General features: G+C 42.6%; 1 protein-coding gene across 1 annotated transcript in view; it reads right to left on the reverse strand.

Moving 5' to 3' along the window:
• LOC121283277 (protein ABHD15-like) overlaps positions 1–17422 on the reverse strand; it is a 30873-nt gene extending 13451 nt beyond the window's left edge. Inside the window, exon 1 of the mRNA XM_041197676.1 lies at positions 16685–17422. Coding sequence (XP_041053610.1) covers positions 16685–17143 — 459 coding nt within the window. The 5' untranslated portion in view covers positions 17144–17422. The remainder of the gene's footprint in view (positions 1–16684) is intronic.
• Positions 17423–17703: the final 281 nt, after the last annotated feature.

Raw genomic sequence — 17703 nt, forward strand, 5'->3', positions numbered from 1 at the left:
TTTTCTTTGTCTACCTTATCAAACTGTCATAATCCTGTACATCTCTATCAAATCTCCCCTCAATCTCTTTAGCTTCAAGGAGAACAACCCCAGATTTGGTCTCCTCACTTAAGGCAAGATTTACTTGCATTGGAAACACTTCAGAGAAGTTCATTAGGCTGATTCCCGGGATGAAGGGGTTGGCCTATACTCATTGGAGTTTAAAAGAATGAGAGGTGATCTTTTTCAAACATAAGATTCTGAGGATGTTTGATAGGGTAAATGTTGGGACGATGCTTCTACTCTCTTTCACCAAGACCAATGGAGGCTGTGTCATTGAATATATTCAAGACTGAGTTTGACAGATTTTTGATGACCAAGAGAGTCAAGAGTTATGCACATGGTGACCAACTCTCACAGAGAAGATTAAGGGACACTCTGGCATGGAGGTCTATTAGTGCACGGGGAGGTGGTGGGGTGCTGCTGCAAGGGCTGACAGAGTGGGGTGGGGAGTGCTAACAGGCTGAGTGTGGGTACTGCGCATGCACAAGATTTGAAGGTCCAAATTATAGGAAAAACAGCATCCTGGCAGCATTCGATGTGCAACACAGAACAGTGGCCTCAAATATGGGACAATCCCTTAAAATAAAAGATGGTTAGTCGCCCTGATTATGGGGTCAGTCAGGAAAATGGAGGCGAGGCCACAATCAGATCAGTCATATTCTTATCGAATGGTGGAGCATGCTCAATGGCCAAAAGGCCTTCTCCTGCTCCTATTTCTTATGATCTTATGAGCTTCTCCAACCTAACTTTGTAGCTAAAATCCCTCATCCCTGGAACCATTCTGGTAAACCTCATCTGCGTCGTCTCCAGGACTCACATATCGTTCCCTAAGTGTGGTGACCAGAACTGGATGCAATACTCTTTTTGTGGCCTAATCAGAGATTTATAAAGATTCAAACTAACTTCCCTGCATTTGTACTCAATACCTCTATCTGGGAAGCCCAATAACCCAAATGTTTTGCTGATTGCGCTCTCAATATGTCCTACCACCTTCAAAGATCTATGCACACTCCTTAGGCCTGTATCATTGAGTCTATATTACCGTTCCCTATCCCTTCTGTCAAAATGCACCACCTCACATTTCTGTATGTTAAATTCCATCTGCCACTCTTTGCCTATTCTGCTAGCCTATGTTCTATTGCATTGATACCATCCTCATTGTTTGCGACACTCCAAGTTTCGGATCAATGCAAATTTTTGAAATTTTACTCTGTATTCCAATATTCAACTACCATATCTCAAACAAAAACTGGTCCTAGCTCTGACCCTTATGGAGCATCATTGTCCATCATCCTGCACTCTGAAAACAACCATTTACCATGACCTGCTGTTTTCTGTCTTTAAGTCAATTTTTTAAATCCAAGATGACACTTTTTCATGATCCTCAATTTTGATAACCAGCCTTTTATATATTACTTCATCACATGCTTTCTTAAAATCCATACAGACAACATCCATTGTGTTCCCTTCTTCAACCTTTTCCTCCCTCAGGTGCTACATTTTACAATGCTGGTGATGATGGCTCTCCATCCTCCATGGTTCTTGATAGCAGCCAACACCTTGGCGTTGTTCTCAAATCTTATATTTGTTCTGCTTCTCATTCTAGACACAATAAATTTAGTTGTGGCCTTTAGCTTTAGAAAGGTTAAATGTAACTCCTGTACTTTTGTACTCAATACCTCGATTAATGAAGCCCAATATTCCATATGCTTTGTTAATTACTCTCTTAATATGCCCAGCCACCTTCAAAGGTGTATGTACATGAGTCCCCAGGTCCCTCTGTCTGTACATACTCCTTAAAACTGTGCCATTTAGTCTAAATTGACTCTCCAGTCCCTTCTGCCAAACCTTCTCTTCCTCAAAAAACATCCAATGATGGTCATAATCTGCCTTTTACTAATCTGTGCTGGCTATCCTTAAATTAACTCAAGTCTCTCCGAGTGCCTGTTGATTTTCTTTTTTGATTGTTGTTTCTAAACCTTATCCAACACTGATGTTAATCTGACTGATTTGTAGTTACTTACAATGTCATTATACACTTCCTTGATTAAAGATGGCACATTTTCCTCTCTGAAATTCTCTGCCACCTCCCCCCATACCTAGGGAAGATTGAAGGGTTAAAGAAAACACTTTTGCTGACTCCACTCTCAATTCCTTGGGCTCCATGCCAGCCAGACTAGGCAACTTATCCACGATGAGCGTAGCCAGCCTTCGAGTACATCTTCCCTCTCAGCCACCCATTCTCTCCCCACTTTTCACTTCTAACAATTCTTTCTTCTTTAGTAAACACTGATACAAAACATTCATTAAGTATCCTGCACCCCTAAGCATTTAGCACCCTCTTAGTCCCTAACAGGATCCACTCTGCCTCTTACTACCCACTTAGTATTTGCATGCTGGTAGAAGATTTGAGGTCCCTTTTATATTAACCATCATTCTATTTTCATATTCTCCCTTTGTCAGTCTTATTTTCCTCTTCTCTTCCCCTCTCAACTTACTGTATTTGGCCTGGTTCTCGCTTAAAGAATTCACCTGACATTCATTATACACCCTCTTTTTTGTTTCATCATATTCTCTATCTCCCTCATTCCTGGCTAAGGTTCCCCTACCTTCTGCCATTGTTGAAATTATCTAGCCTATACTGAAACAAATCTTTAAAGGTCATCCCTTGTTCCATACAGCTTTTCCTGTCATTCTTTGGTTTCATTTTACCCTGGCTAGATTGTTCCTTGCTCTTCTCCATTACTAATCCAAACCTTATGATACGATAGTCAATCTGCCACAGACACTTGATCCACTTGGCCCACCTCATTCCCCAGCACCAGATCCAGCAATGCCTCCTTTCTATTTAAACAGATGACATTCTGGTCAAGGAAGTTCTCCCGAACACATTTCAGAAATTCCCCCCTCTCCTTTATCTTTGCTCCAACATTTTGCCCAATCAATATTTGGGTAATTGAAGAGCTCAATATCTCCACTCTATTGTTCTTGCACGTCTCTGCAACTTCTCTCCAGATTTGTTCCTCTCTCTCAATATTTGGAGGCTTGTGGAATACCCCTGTAGTGTGATCACACTTTTCTTGCTTCTCAACTCTAAATAGATTCTGTCCTTGGATCCTCAAGGACATTCTCTGTTTTCATCATGACAAAGTCTTCCCTAAATCAATATTGCTACCCCACCTCCCTTTTAATGGAGGAAGGGATAAACCAGGGAACTACAGGCCAGTCAATGTAACCTCAGTGGTGGGGAAACTATTGGAAGCAATTCTGAGGGACAGAATTAATCTACATTTGGAGAGGCAGGGATTAATCAAGGACAGTCAGCATGGTTTTGTTAAGTGGACGTCATGTCTGACCAATTTGATTGAATTCCATTTGCCACTGAGGTGACCAGGTGTGTAGATGAGGGCAATGCATTTGACATCATCTACTTGGACTTCAGCAAGACTTTTGATAAGGTCCTGCATGGGAAACTGATAATGAAGGTAAGAGCACATGGGATCCAGGGCAATTTGGCAAACTGGATCCAGAATTGGCTGAGTGGCAGGAAGCAGAGGGTAATGCTCGAGGGGTGTTTTTGCGACTAGATGCCTGTGTCCAGTGGGGTTCCACAGGGATTGGTGTTGGGTCCCTTGCTGTTTGTGGTATATATAAATGATTTAGACTTGAATAAAGGAGGGTTGATCAGTAAGTTCGCGGATGACACAAAAATTGGTGGGGTGATAAATAGTGAGGACGATAACCTTAGATTACAGGAGGATATAGACGGGCTGGTCAGATGTGCTGATCAGTGGCAAATGGAATTTAATTGGGATAAATGTGAGGTGATGCACTTGGTCAGGACAAACAAGGCACAGGAATACATGATGAATGGTAGGACCTTAGGAAGTACCATGGATCAGAGGGACCTTGGTGTGCATGTCTGCAAGTCCCTTAAGGTAGCAGGAGAGGTAGGTAAGGTGGTTAAGAAGGCATATGGGATACTTGTCTTTATTAGCTGAGACATAAAATATAAGAGCAGGGAGGTTATGCTGGAACTGTATAAAACGCTGGTTAGGCCACAGCTAGAGTATTGCGTGTAGTTCTGGAACTGGCGTTATAGGAAGGATGTGATTGCATTAGAGAGAGTGCAGAGGAGATTTACCAGGATGTTGCCTGGGCTGGAGAGTTTTAGTTATGAGGAGAGATTGGATAGACTGGGGTTATTTTCCCTGGAGCAGAGGAGATTGAGGAGGGACATGATTGAGGTGTATAACATTATGAGGGGCATAGATAGGGTAGAAAGGAAAGAACTTTTCCCCTTGGTGGAGGGATAAATAATGAGGGAGCATAGATTTAAGGTAAGGGGCAGGAGGCTTAGAGAGGATGTGAGGAAGAATTTTTTCACCTAGAGGTTGTTGGGAATCTGAAACTCTCTGCCTGAAAGAGTGGTAGAGGCCGAAACCCTCATAATATTTAAGAAGTATTTGGATATGCACTTGCAATGCCAAGGCATTCAAGGCTATGGGCCTAGTGCTGGAAAATGGGATTAGAATAGTTAGGTACTTGTTTGACCAGCACAGACGCGATGGGCCGAAGGGCCTTTTTCTGTGCCGTAGACGTCTATGACTCTATGACTTATCCTCCCCCATTTTTTTGAACAATTTGTATCTTTGGATGTCAAACGTCCAGATTTCATTTTTAAGCCAAGTTCCTGCTATTGCTACGGTATCATATTCCCACATTGCTATTTGTGCTTGTAACAGATTCACATTTCAAACATGCCTGCAGTAAACCTGGTCCTCAACACCAATTATGCTTGAGCTCTGGACAAGGCTTTTGGTAATTGGACCACAAGTACACCAGTATGCCAAACAACCCTAAAAGGTTTGTTAAATTCATCAGTTTGACTTCTACAGTCAGGTTTGTAATGTGTATTCTAATCAATATATTAAGCATAACAATGCAAATCTCAAATGAAATAGAATTGCACCAGAAAAAAGCCAAAAGGCTCAGTCTAGTCCCTATTTGTCACTGAAAAGCACTCAAAATTAGTGTTTCATGTGGTTCACTTCCTCAAGTATTTTTCTGGGTATCACTGCTGATGAACTGCATATCCTCTGATAACCATCAATCTGCCAACAATTAACATTTGATGAGGTTTGTTCAATAATGATAATACTATGCATATCAAAACAATATTATATTTTCACAGATCCTGTGATGTTGTTTCACCTCATGGTGAAGAAAATAAACAGCTATTTCTGGGCTGGGACATTAACTAAATGTATTTTTAAGTGTATTCTTGGCATTTCTCGTGGTCAGGTATGTGTGGGCATAAATAGCTCTCTGTGGCTGAAAAGTGTAGTTATTGCTAAGTAGCAATGGTGCAGCTGCTAAGTACATCCTGCTGTGATCATGCTATTGGTTGTGGTTTTGCTGCTGCTGTGTAACTGATGCAGGAGTTTTATATAGTCCTGTCAGGATGAAAGTGAAATAATAGGTACTTGTATTTCTTTGAGCAATTCAAGTTGCATGATTGGAAGGGATAATAGATAAAGTACACCGTCACATTCTAACCTTTATGCTACAAGGATTCTGGGGGTCCCAGCCAATGTACTCATCACTGCAGGACCTGCCCTCACCAATTTAGGGCTAATTATACTCATTCTACCACTACCAACCTATATCACTGTTTTACACTGTTCATCTGTGCACCTGCATTTCTGCACTCAAACAGACCGACATGATTTTCTAACATTGGATTTAATTATAGTTGTGACAAATAAATATTGTTTTTTTATTTTGAGAGTTGACTGCGATGAATGTCAGTAGTCGTTAGGATTAAGAAGAAGTTCTGTGGCAAGAAATGAAGAACTCAGCTGATCAGTAAAAATGCCGTTTTGCACACAGTCTGTTTCTTGTTGAACAGAGTGTGTGATGTACAGTAACCAGCTATATGCCAGGAGCGAGACATTAGATAACTCATGGATCAAGTTGATAAAAAAGCTACATCGGTCTTGAGCAATCCCTGTAGCAATTAATTATGTTTCACCAACTCTCTAAGTCTCTTTGGAACTAAGCAGAGCAAAAGGTTCTGAGTGCTGCATGAGGATCATGGAAAAAAGCTTAATTATTTTTTGGAGTGTGTTTTGAATCAGTTGCATTGCCTTTTAATGCTTCCTTGTGACCTCACTAACCTTTCTGATATTGTGGATGAAACTATAAATATTTGTATATTAGATGGTATACATTCACACACTGGAAAAGTACTGAAAGCTCCACCCCTAGGGTACAACATTCAACCTTCAAATATTACACACAGGGCATTTTGCATTGTAATAGAACATATCACAAACTGTTTTGATCATTTCTTTTTGCAGAGGAGGGACTTTCATGGTTGCCCTTTATGGTAAGGGCTTTCTGATAGGTCTCTCTAAGAGGTGCAGAGGCTTGTAAGGTTAACAATAGTGTTTACTGGTAACACATAAATATAATCACATGTACAAAGTATAGTCCAAACGAGGAGCTAACTGCATGCTGACTTTCTCTTTGACTGTCTCCTTACAAATCTGTCTCCTGTCTAATGTCGTGTGTCTCTCTACATCATACTGTTCTCCAGTCCCACATTAACCCTTGCTGTGCCAAACACCCCTATACTACACCCTTGGTTTTTACTTTGTCCCTATCAGGATTATGTACCTACATTGCCTAGAGGACAGAGGAATGACTGGGTCTGGCATGGGGGCGGGGTGGGGTAGAGGAGCAATTTTAACTCCCCACTGGGAGGGAATGGTCCAGCAGTTCATAACATAGCAGAAAAACCACAATGGCTATTTTCTTTTGGGCTGAACAGCTCTGAGTTTCCTAGTTTTACACTCATAATATACTCTGGGTGACTCAGGCTGAGATTTATATGGCACAACAGCTGCCAGGACCAGCTGATATAAGCTGAAGTTAGGGTTTCCAAGCCTGAAGTGTCTCGGGAGTTTGAATAGGGATTTCTGCAGCTGTGAAACTCTATTTTTGCATGTTTTGTTTTGCCTTTCTACCTACAGACACCTGCAGTTGTTTCCTCTGAGAGCTAGGCCAAGGCGCTTAACTTTACAAGGTTGGTCATCAAGAAGCCTATCAAGACCTTTAAAAGGTATGTTTTCACTGCCTGGTCAGTTTGAGAGGGAGTCTGTGGTATGTCATGATTATTTACAACTTTGCCATTCTTGAAGAACTGGGCTCAATTGCTGGCTGGCAAGGAAGCAGTGACTCCACTGGATCAAGAGCTTTACGAAGAAGAATATCATGATGATCTGCACTCAGAAACATTCTCTGTGACTGTTGTGTGAGGCATCAGAACACATCTCATTCAAGTCTTCACTTCTGTATAGCAGAGCATTTGATATCACCATTTTCCCTCCTTCTCCACCATTCCAATCCAACGCCTATGCTACAACTCAACTCACTTGGACGCTTTATCCCTCAATGAACATGCCAGTCATCATCACCTGAGTGAATAATTCTGCACCATACAAGTAGCCCCTTCCCTCTATGGCTGTAGTGTCCATGAATAACAAAGTAACCCATCACACTGAAGTCCAAAGGAAGCAGAAGACAGGTAAATTCTGTCTAAACACTATGCTTTCCAGAGTGCCCAGACATACGTCTCTTTCATCTATTCCAGTGCTTCCCTTAAGTGCCAGAATCATAGGAGGTGGTTGGCTACTCCTGTTCTACAAAACAGCCAAGGGACCGAGGCAACTGTTATTTCAGGACAGCTTGCTTTGGCAGGAAGCTGCTTCCTTGCTTCATGCCTCATTCACTCTTGGTCAGATTTTAATGCTTCCCACATTCCAATGACATAATATTCTGAGGATGAAGGCCAAAGGTCTGGCATATTCTGCTGCCCTGAGGGTTAATTGCACAAGTATGGCATCTACAGTGGGCAAGCTGTGGTTGCTGAACTTCTTGTGGCACTGGTCAGCAGGCTTGGGGGGTGAGAAAGTTGACACTCAATGCTGTTTCCATCTCCCTCCAGATTGCACAAGTGCTATCCTGCCAGGTTTGCTGGCATGGACACCTAGACATATGCACATCTTTATTTCGACTTCCTCAAGAAAGGCGTGACAATCTGAGTTTTTTTTAAAAAGTGTTCTGCTTTGCCTGGATGCCATTCCCTTCAGCCTTATTTGGCTGTTTGCTGCAAAGAGTTTGCTGCGGACATACTTGAAATGTTAGAGAAAAAGATTCATGAAATGTGCAGTGAGACCCAAGTGAGTGAGTCAAGTGCTGCTTCTTCCTTACCAGCTTGTTTCCCAGTTTTGCTGAGGTGTTCAGTCTGAACTGTCTTTTTAAGAGCTGCAGCCCACATGTGCACAGCAGCAGCTTAAATCCATTTCACATGCAATTTACACCAATGACTGCTCCAGGAAACCATCCGGTAAATACCTCTCTTGACCACCAGTGGGCATAAATTTTTCTTTAATGGTATAACAGCTGTCCAACTTAGCATATGGATACTCTCCCCGAAGATTTTAAACAGAGAAAATATTGCTTAAGTCACACAATAAATGATTCTGAAGAGGACACAAGTGGTCTCTATTTATATCACAAACTATGCCAATAGTATGCATGATGTGTTGTACAGCATTAACTCTACCACGAATCTGAAACAAAGTTTTGCTTGCTTAACCTTAATTAATTGCTGGGGTGATTAAGACCATACTTATAACTATCTACCAGTGTAGAATTTTGATCCAGATTTGAGTTGAATTGAATTCATTTAATCCTTTGATTTTAATCCAGGTCAATTTGAAAATAATTCACACAACAGTTAGAAGTGCAAATCTACAGTTCATTGATTTCTAAAGCATCAACAGCACAATGTGAATTACCTTGAATGTTCCCAATCAACCCATGCCTGACAGTTTCAGAATAATGATGATTATCCTTAATTCAATATCAATCAAGGTTTTAAAAACAAGACAATGAAAATCCATCTTCAAGTGGAGAAGAAGTGGGCTTTATCTCTAATACAAAGGCAAAATATTTCTGATTCTGGAAAGAAACAGTAAATGCTGGAAATACTCAGCCAGTCAGGCAGCATCTGTGGAGAGAGAAACAGAATTAACATTTCAGGTTTGTTCTGTTGAAGGGTCATGAGGACTCGAAACATCAACTCTTTTCTTCTCCGCCGATGCTGCCAGACCTGCCGAGTTTTTCCAGGTAATTGTGTTTTTGTTTTGTTCTGTTGAATGGTCACTGACCTGAAATGTAGAAACATAAACAAAGATTTATGGCACAGGAGGAGGCCATTTGGTGCATCATGTCCGTGCCAACCAAGAAAGAGTTATCCAGTCCGATCCCACCTTCCAGATCTTGGTATGTAGCCCTGTAGATTACAGCACCTCAAGTGCATATCCAAGTAATTTTTTTAATAGTGTGAGGGTTTCTGCCTCTATCATGCGATCAGACAGTGAGTTCCAGACCTCCAACACCCTCTGGATGAAAAAAATTACTCCTCAACTCCCCTCTACTCCCACTACCAATTACCTTAAATTGATGTCACCTAGTTATTGGTCTCTCTGCTAATGGAAATAGGTTCTTCCAACCATCTTACCCAGATCCCTCACAATTTTATACACCTCAATTAAGTCTCCCCTCAACCTCCTCTGTTCCAAAGAAAACAACCCCAGCTATTTGACCTTTCCTCATTGCTAAAATTCTCCATTCCTGGCAATATCCTCATAAATCTCATTGATACCCTCTCTACTGTGATAACATCCTTCTCAGGCAATAAAGGAAAATATCCTGTATGCCTTCTTTACCACCTTATTTATTTGTCCTGCCACCTTCAGAGATCTGTAGGCATATGCTCCAAGGGCCCTCTGCTCCACTACATTTCTCAAAATCCCACTATTTATTGTATATTCCCTTGCCTTATTTGTCTCCCCAAATGCATTACCTCACACTTCTCTGGATTCAATACCATTGTCACTTTTCTGTTCATCTAACCAGTCCATTGATATCTTCCTGCAGACTACAGCTTTCTTTCTCATTATCAATCATGCAATTAATTTTTGTATCACCTGCAAACTTCTTAATCATGTCACCTACATTTAAGTCTGAATCATTCATATATATCACAAACAGCAAGGGACCCAGTAGCGAACTCTGCAGAACCCTGTTGTGGAGTATCTAAAATGCACTTGACACAAAGTTGACCATTGGTAGGTTCAGCAATAGTTCTTTATTTAGTGCAAGTGTGCACACATGGGAAATGCTCTTTCAGAATGCTCTAAAAGGCATTTTGAAGTTACACAGTTTCTGTTGGTTATATATATCATCTTTTGGGATTATATTCATTCTAGTTTTTTTTACTGCAAACACATTTAAAACTTATTTTCGCAACTTGGCCAAGCCTGGGTAATCCCATGATGCATCATGACATGCCTTTTGAACCCCACTGGAAATAGCATTCCAGTCATGAAAATATTGGTTGACCATAAACCTTTACTTCCTGCAACTAAGCCAATTTGGATCTAACTTGCCACTTTCTCTTGGATCCAATAAGTTTTTAATTTTCTGACCACAGTGCTATGTGGGACTGTTAGCTCTGTTTCTCTCTCCACAGGTGTATGCTTTATCTGCTATTTTCAGCACCTCCTGTTTTATTTTAGGTTTTATGTACTTTTAAAAAAATTATTCTTAAGGCATGGGTTTTTCTGGCAAGGCTGGCAATCACCCATCCCTAGCTGCCCTGAGAAAATTGTGTTGGGTCGCCATTTTGAATCATTGCAGTCCATGCCAAAGTGGTTTGATACAACTGAGTGACTTGCTAGGTTGTTAAATGTCGACAGCTTCAGCTGGGGTGGGTGAGGGGAGCATTGGGGGTTGGGGTTACATAAAGACCAGATTGAGTACGGTTGGAAGATTTCCTTCCCTGAAGGACATTACTGAACCAGTTTAGTTTTTAATAGCACCCAACAGCTTCGTGGTCTCTTACAAAAGGAAAGTATTATAAAAGCCAACAATTCCAATCAATTCAGAACAATGCAATCTCATTTAAATTCATGTCTCTGATACGATGGGAATGTGAATTGGAGGATTTGAACTCAACATAAGCCTGTGGACAGTTTTCCTTAATGTTTGGAGCTGTCCAAATTTGTAAGATAAAACTGCTTGTTTTGTTTGATCTGAAAATTAGAATTCATAAGTGAAATCAGATTCTGTTTGCACAACAGATCAAACTGAAGTCAAATTTATTATTTGGACAGCAAAGACACCTCATCCCACAAACAATGACTTAGTTTGAAGTATCTATTGCCGGATGCATATTCCATATTATACAGGGATCTGAAATTGGCAGTTTATATGGATTTGATTCAAATCACAGTAATTTACAACTGCTATAAAGCTGCATTCTTGGTTCATAGAATTCCAATAATGATTTACTCTCTGCTACTTCGGTAACAGCTGAAGAATTTTTGCAGTTTCAAAGATCTTGCTTATTAAGACAGTTAATATATGATGACAGAGGTCAGTTGCATAATCTTGCCAGTTGTACTCTACCTAACCAACCTGGACTCTGGCTCCATGACCCGGGGATAAACTGCACAGATCAATGATATAAGTACACACTCTCTGTCTCCCTGAAACTAGATCTCCTGTTCGGCCATGACCACTAGCCAGCCTGCTGTAAGGTATCCTCTTGTCTCTAGTTGAATTCCCAGGGTCAGGCCACTTAAATAATTTGGGAAGTTCCCTGGCCTCTGCTGAGATGCACATCGAGGAAAGGTCCGAGAAAGAGGCCTTTTTTTTAAAGCTTGTCAAAGTGCAACATGGCTGGCTGGCCCTGGGAGACTGAATTTCCCTTTACATTTTCCACAGCATGAGGCTGGGAAATTTAATCACTCGCCAAGCAATCAGTCCAATTCCTTTTAACTATTTTAATATTTAACTTCTCCTCCTGCTATCCATACAATATTGGATGCCAGGGATACAGAGATGTCTATGGCCACCCGCACTACTTAAGTACTGGAAATACACTTTATGATGTACTTCCCTCACTTACAACTACAGCCTCCTGTTTTGGGCAGGTGTCTGATTGGCCTAAGTCACATTCAATGGAAAATTCTCAGATTGACAGAGGCAAGCAGAAGGCTGATAAACCAACTACCGAGGAATTTCCCAATAGTCTTGATTCGGATTACACCCAAAAGCCTGGTTAACTGAAATTCCAGGCCACAATATTTACATAAGCAAATGAAGGAGTAGGAAAATGTTGGCTGTCATTTCTACCGTCAGGAGAAAGCAAATAATTTTACTATTATGAACATCCTCCTTGGGCAGAATTTTATGTTCCCCTGCTGGTGGGTTTGTAGGCTGTGGCAGGGGTGGTGGGGGCGCGGGGGAGAGGGGTGACCTTAAAATTATTTGGATGGCCTTCCCACTGGGTTCCCACCCACCCAAATGCTCCACAATTTAACACTTGGATGGACGAGGCCTAGCCCAGCCTGCCCTCCCTTGCATCAATTGCAGCCCTTAAATGGCCAATTATTAACCAATTAAGAACCGTTTCCTGCCCAGCCTCAGCTTTCAGGTTGGCAGACGGAGTTCAGCAGCTGGGGAAATGCCGGAAAATGAACCGTGTTCAGGCCTTAGTGGGAAGCAGCAAGTGCGCCTCCATCAGCAGCCCTGTTTATTCATCAGCTGCCCCCTCAAAAGATCTGATTCCTGCATGATCTCCCTCCCCCACAGGCCTCTCTACCAACACCCCCACATCCCTCTGCCTGTTCCCCTGGACCTCACCAACCCTTCCCCACTCTGAGATCCCCACACTCACCTGGTCCTGGACTCCGGGAACTTGGCCTCTGAGGACTGCATGCATTCCCAGTCCTGTCTGGTGCAGCTTCTGGCACTGCAGGGACCGGAAAGCAGCAGATTGACCGGCAGGTCTCTGAGGCAGGACCTCCTCCTGAGTGAAGGGCAGAAGTCCCATTTCCAGCCAATTAATGCTTGTTGGAAAGTAAAATCGCTGTGGGGCAGGCAATATTGGTGGGGGCATGTACCCCACTGACTATTCAGATGGCCGAAAGGGAAACCCCATCATGCTAAAAATCCTGGCCCTTCTTTAATCAGGGCCACAGCTTAATCTATGGCAATAGTAGAGGGTGGAAAACTTAAAAAACTTTTCCAAAATATTCGTGTGAGCTGAATTTATATTACAATCAAGTAGAAATCATTATAATCCAAATCAAGCACTGTCTCTCATTGGTAACACTCATGATCCTAACAGCCTTTTTAAAAAAATTACGTTCAATTTTCTTAAAACGTCCATTGTCTCCATTACCAACACACTGTGGTTGGGGTGTTTAGCTTCTACAGGAAGCACTGTAGCAAATGATTGCGGCTTTTTCGACAGTGCCTCCCAAACCTACTTCCTGCACCAGTTAGAAAGACAAGAACAGGAGGTGCATTGGAACACTATCACCCCCACATTTCCCTTCAGACTTGGGTGAAAATTGCCTTTTTCTTGCCATCTCTGGATCACCTGGAACTTCCTAGTTAACAGCACCAGAGGACTACTTTCACTGCATGAATGGCAACTATTCAAGATGAAAGCTCACAATAACCTACTTAAGGGCAACTAATGACAATAAAGGTAACTAAGGGCAATAAATGTTGGCCTTGACATCAATTACCCTATCAAGAGAATAAATTGTATCCTGTTGTAGATGTTGCATTGCTGGGTAGCACTAAGGCTGTTGTTACCCTGTTTTTCCCTCCAGGATTTTGGCCCTGCTCCTAAAGACACTGATATTTACAGCAATACTGTTCTATGGGCATTAGGAACCCCTTCATATCCCACCAGGAAGACCAATCTTCATATCTGTATCTGGAAGATGAGTGTCATCAGGTTGGTAAGTATTAATAGCTGAGCTTCTCTCTGTTGTCACCAGATATCTAACACAGCTACATTATTAGCACCGCTCACTGGATAACAATTGGAAGTGTGATGCTGGCAGCTTTTTATCCCTCTTAGCCCAGAGCACTGAACTGTCACCCTATTTTATTAAAAGAAATGGATTTCCATTTACATGTACAAAGCAAAGAAATGTTCACATCTACACATTTCTTTCCAAACATGAGCCAGTGTGAAGATGTGTTTTTCTTTCTGGGATCTATACTGGTGATTCAGTATTAGTTTACTGACAACTCTTATAGCCACTCTTCAGTGATAGATTCCTGTCAATTATACAGTCAGGAAGCAGTGACCAAGAAAGAGATAGTGAGATCATTATTGAAAGTGGGTTACACAATTAATGTGATTCAAAAGGATTGAATTTGAGGAAGAAATGTTTTCATGAGTAAGCTCCTTAAATCAGCAATAGAGAAAATAATTTTACAATGGGCAGCATCTTTAAAATAACCTTTTAAAATTAATTTTTGTAGTATGACTTTTTATATTTGTTCCCCTTTTTATTTTTTGCTTAGTAAAGTAAGTAATCAAAATGCTCCCACCATCCTGCAACCTGTTTCAAATGAAGTGACAGATGTGATAGTCAGTCTTGTTGAACATTTCTGTGCCACTTCTAAATGGGAGCATCCTGCATTCCAGTGGGAATGTGCTTCCGGAGTCTGCTCACCTTTTTTGTGATAGAATTCTTCAGTATTAAGGTGAACTATAACTATTTGTTAAATTATCAGCTGAATACTTGGGAGTTCTCTGTCCAAGTAAAGTGGAATTGATGTCTTGTGAGTTAACCATGATGGCATGTACAGACTGGTTCGAACTTCAGCTACTGATTTCGTAACTCAATCAGCATAGTTCCACAGGCTGGGGTGGTGGGCTTGGCAGGGTGGAAGAGGCAGGTGATGCTGTTGAGATAAGGCTTTGGTTTCTAACCATTCATTCTAAGAATAGAAAAATCCCAAAATCCCCAACCATCAGAAAACAGAAGTGAGAACCACCTTGGTTAACCATACACAAAGGCACCATGGTTTCTACATCATGACATCCAACTGTTCCTTTAATGATTTCTGCATTCTGCCTCCATTACCACACCTGGAAGGTGCACCTGTTGATCACTTTCTATAGGAAGAACTTCTTGACATTGGCATAAATTTGCCAGTTGTTAGTTCACACCAATGTCACCCTGTCCTAATGTCATGGTTTATCTTGAGTAATGTTCCAAGGTATTTTCTTTGGTGTTTACTGAATCATTTACTTCTGTACTTCTCAGACGCCGTCTTTTAAAGGCTTAGGTTTCTCACTCTTTCTTCACAGCCCAGTCCTTTGACAATAGAGGCAGGGCTAAAGTGCTTCTGGGAGGAGACATTGGGAATCTTGGCACGCCCTGCCAACAATGTTCTGGCCATCACTCCTAATGGTCAGAAAATCGCAGTCACTGGGTGTCACATTTCCCATTATATACTCCGAGAGGTGCTGAAGTGAAAATCCCAGAATCAGAGGGATCAGCGTTGTAGCTCTTCTCTGTATCTCTTTCAAGGATTAAATATCTCCCTTGTGTCCTGAAGGGCATAAATATTCACAGTTCTCAAGCTGCCTTCTGAGTAAAGCACTGTGTAGTTTAAAGGATGATTTCCTCCGAAATGTACTCTGCTGTTTTTAGATAGAAACTCCAACAATTGTTAATTGTTGCTCCACAGTGAGTGAAGGCGATGGACGGTTTAGCACAGTTAGATAGCAGCTGCTCTTCACTGCTGTCATTTAATTTGGATTCTGAGAAACCGGCATGCGGGATGCAGCCGCCAGGGTTCATACTGCGAGCTGGACACCTTTCTCTGTTCAGGAAACGCTTCAATTAATGGGTCTAAAAGCCTAACATAAGGGACTTAGCAGTATAAACAACACGAAGCTATCTCACAGGCACCAATCCCCCTGAATCTTGATTAAACAGCACCTATAAAAGCGTAGCTAGAATAGTACTAAAAGCAGAAGGAGGTCTCAGCTTCTCGTTCCGACGATATAACCCGTCAGTGGGATTTACACAGTGTTAGAACAGGGAGCTGTCACATAGAATGCGCTCTCCTGTCAGCATCAGTATAACCATGCCTTTAGCTACTTTGATGTTTCGTTTTCTTGTCATTTGGATTCTGGTCTCGAGTTTTGATAAATTGGTTCTCTACATCTGTGCTGCCAAACCCGTTTTCGACATTCCAGTGACACATTTAGACCGAGACCCCTGTAAATTCGCGGAATACAGAAGCGAAAAGCTGCCGAGAATCTGACGGTGGTGGAATGGGAGGGAGGTGGGTGAGTGGACCAGATTTCTCCCGTCTGGTGAATATCTGGAGTACTCCCCCCACCCCCTCCCTTCATCCCTTTCCGGGCTAAGGTGTAATTTTGCAAAGAGTGTAAAGTGATAGCCACGCTCTACAGGTGGCACATTGGTCACATTTGGCAGCTTTCAGGGCAAGTCAGTGGACTGCGGGAACTGAACGCGCCACTGCCCTCCTGCACCGGCTCAATTTCAGGGGCACTTCACTGTGCCTCTTCATCATTCAGCACAGCCGGAGGCTATTCGGCCCATCGCGCCTGGACTGGCTCTCTGCAAGAGCTCCCAATCACCTCCTGGTGACTGAGTCTATCTAACCCCGGGAATTTGGTGTGGGGCGGGCTTTGAAATGAAAGCTCAGGTCTCACCTTGACCACATTCCTGGTGATTTTCCCGAAGGAGTTGGGGATAACGAAGACGATGGGCGCCGGGGAGTTGCTAGACGCTCTCCTCCTGCTCGAGGTGCTGGGCACTGCCCAGTCCAGAGCCACCAGCCCTTCATCGGCCAACTGCAGGTAATCCCGGACGAAGTGGACGGCGGTGCTGGGCGGCCAGATCACATTCCAGACAGTTTGCAGGTCAGGGAACCTCCTCCAGATCCACTGGGATAGCGACTCCGAGGTGAAAGTCAAGCAGGTTTTGAGCAGGTACTTGGCGAGGGCTGAAGGTTTGCAGACCAGCTCCGGGACATCGCTGTCCCCTTGGCTCCGGGCACATCGACTTTTACAATAGAACCGACCTTTGAAACTCTGCCTGAAATACAGCCTCGCGAACAGGTAGAGTACGGCCAGGGACACGATGCAGACACTGGGAGCCCAGAGAGGCATCGCAAAATGCCAACTAGCTGCCAAGTAGTCACGACCAGCGCAAAGCGAATCAAAAGACAAGCAGGTTAGCTCCCTTGGTCGGATTTTTCTCCCTCTCGGTTCAGAGGCTGGAATCTAATGGAACCGTGAAACAGTAACTTGAAGCAGCTACCGATGTCAGGGGACCGATGAGACCATTTCATCCACAGAGAAGACCGAAAGGAGAGTCCGGTCCACTGTTTACAGACAGATCTGCTCTGCTCTAAGACACTGAAAAGGAAAAGCTCTTTTTGCAAACCCCCCACTGAGCACTCAGAAAGGAAGTTGATGCGATAGCATCGTCCTCCTATTCGACGCTTAACATCTCTTTCCTTCAAATTGAAAAAAAAACTTCTCGCCTTGTTGTGGCCAAAGCATTACACACACAGCTCCCCAGAGTTTACACCACCAGCCCCACCCCAACCCCGCACTTTACACACTGTCTTCGCCTACTTCCCATCAAATCGCTTTGATAAAGATATCGTTCAAGGTGCAAACATTCAAGATTCTCCGGGTTATGTAACCTTCCACTGCCGATCGCC

The sequence above is a fragment of the Carcharodon carcharias genome, chromosome 10, assembly GCF_017639515.1.
Source record: "Carcharodon carcharias isolate sCarCar2 chromosome 10, sCarCar2.pri, whole genome shotgun sequence".
Lineage (NCBI taxonomy): Eukaryota > Metazoa > Chordata > Chondrichthyes > Lamniformes > Lamnidae > Carcharodon > Carcharodon carcharias.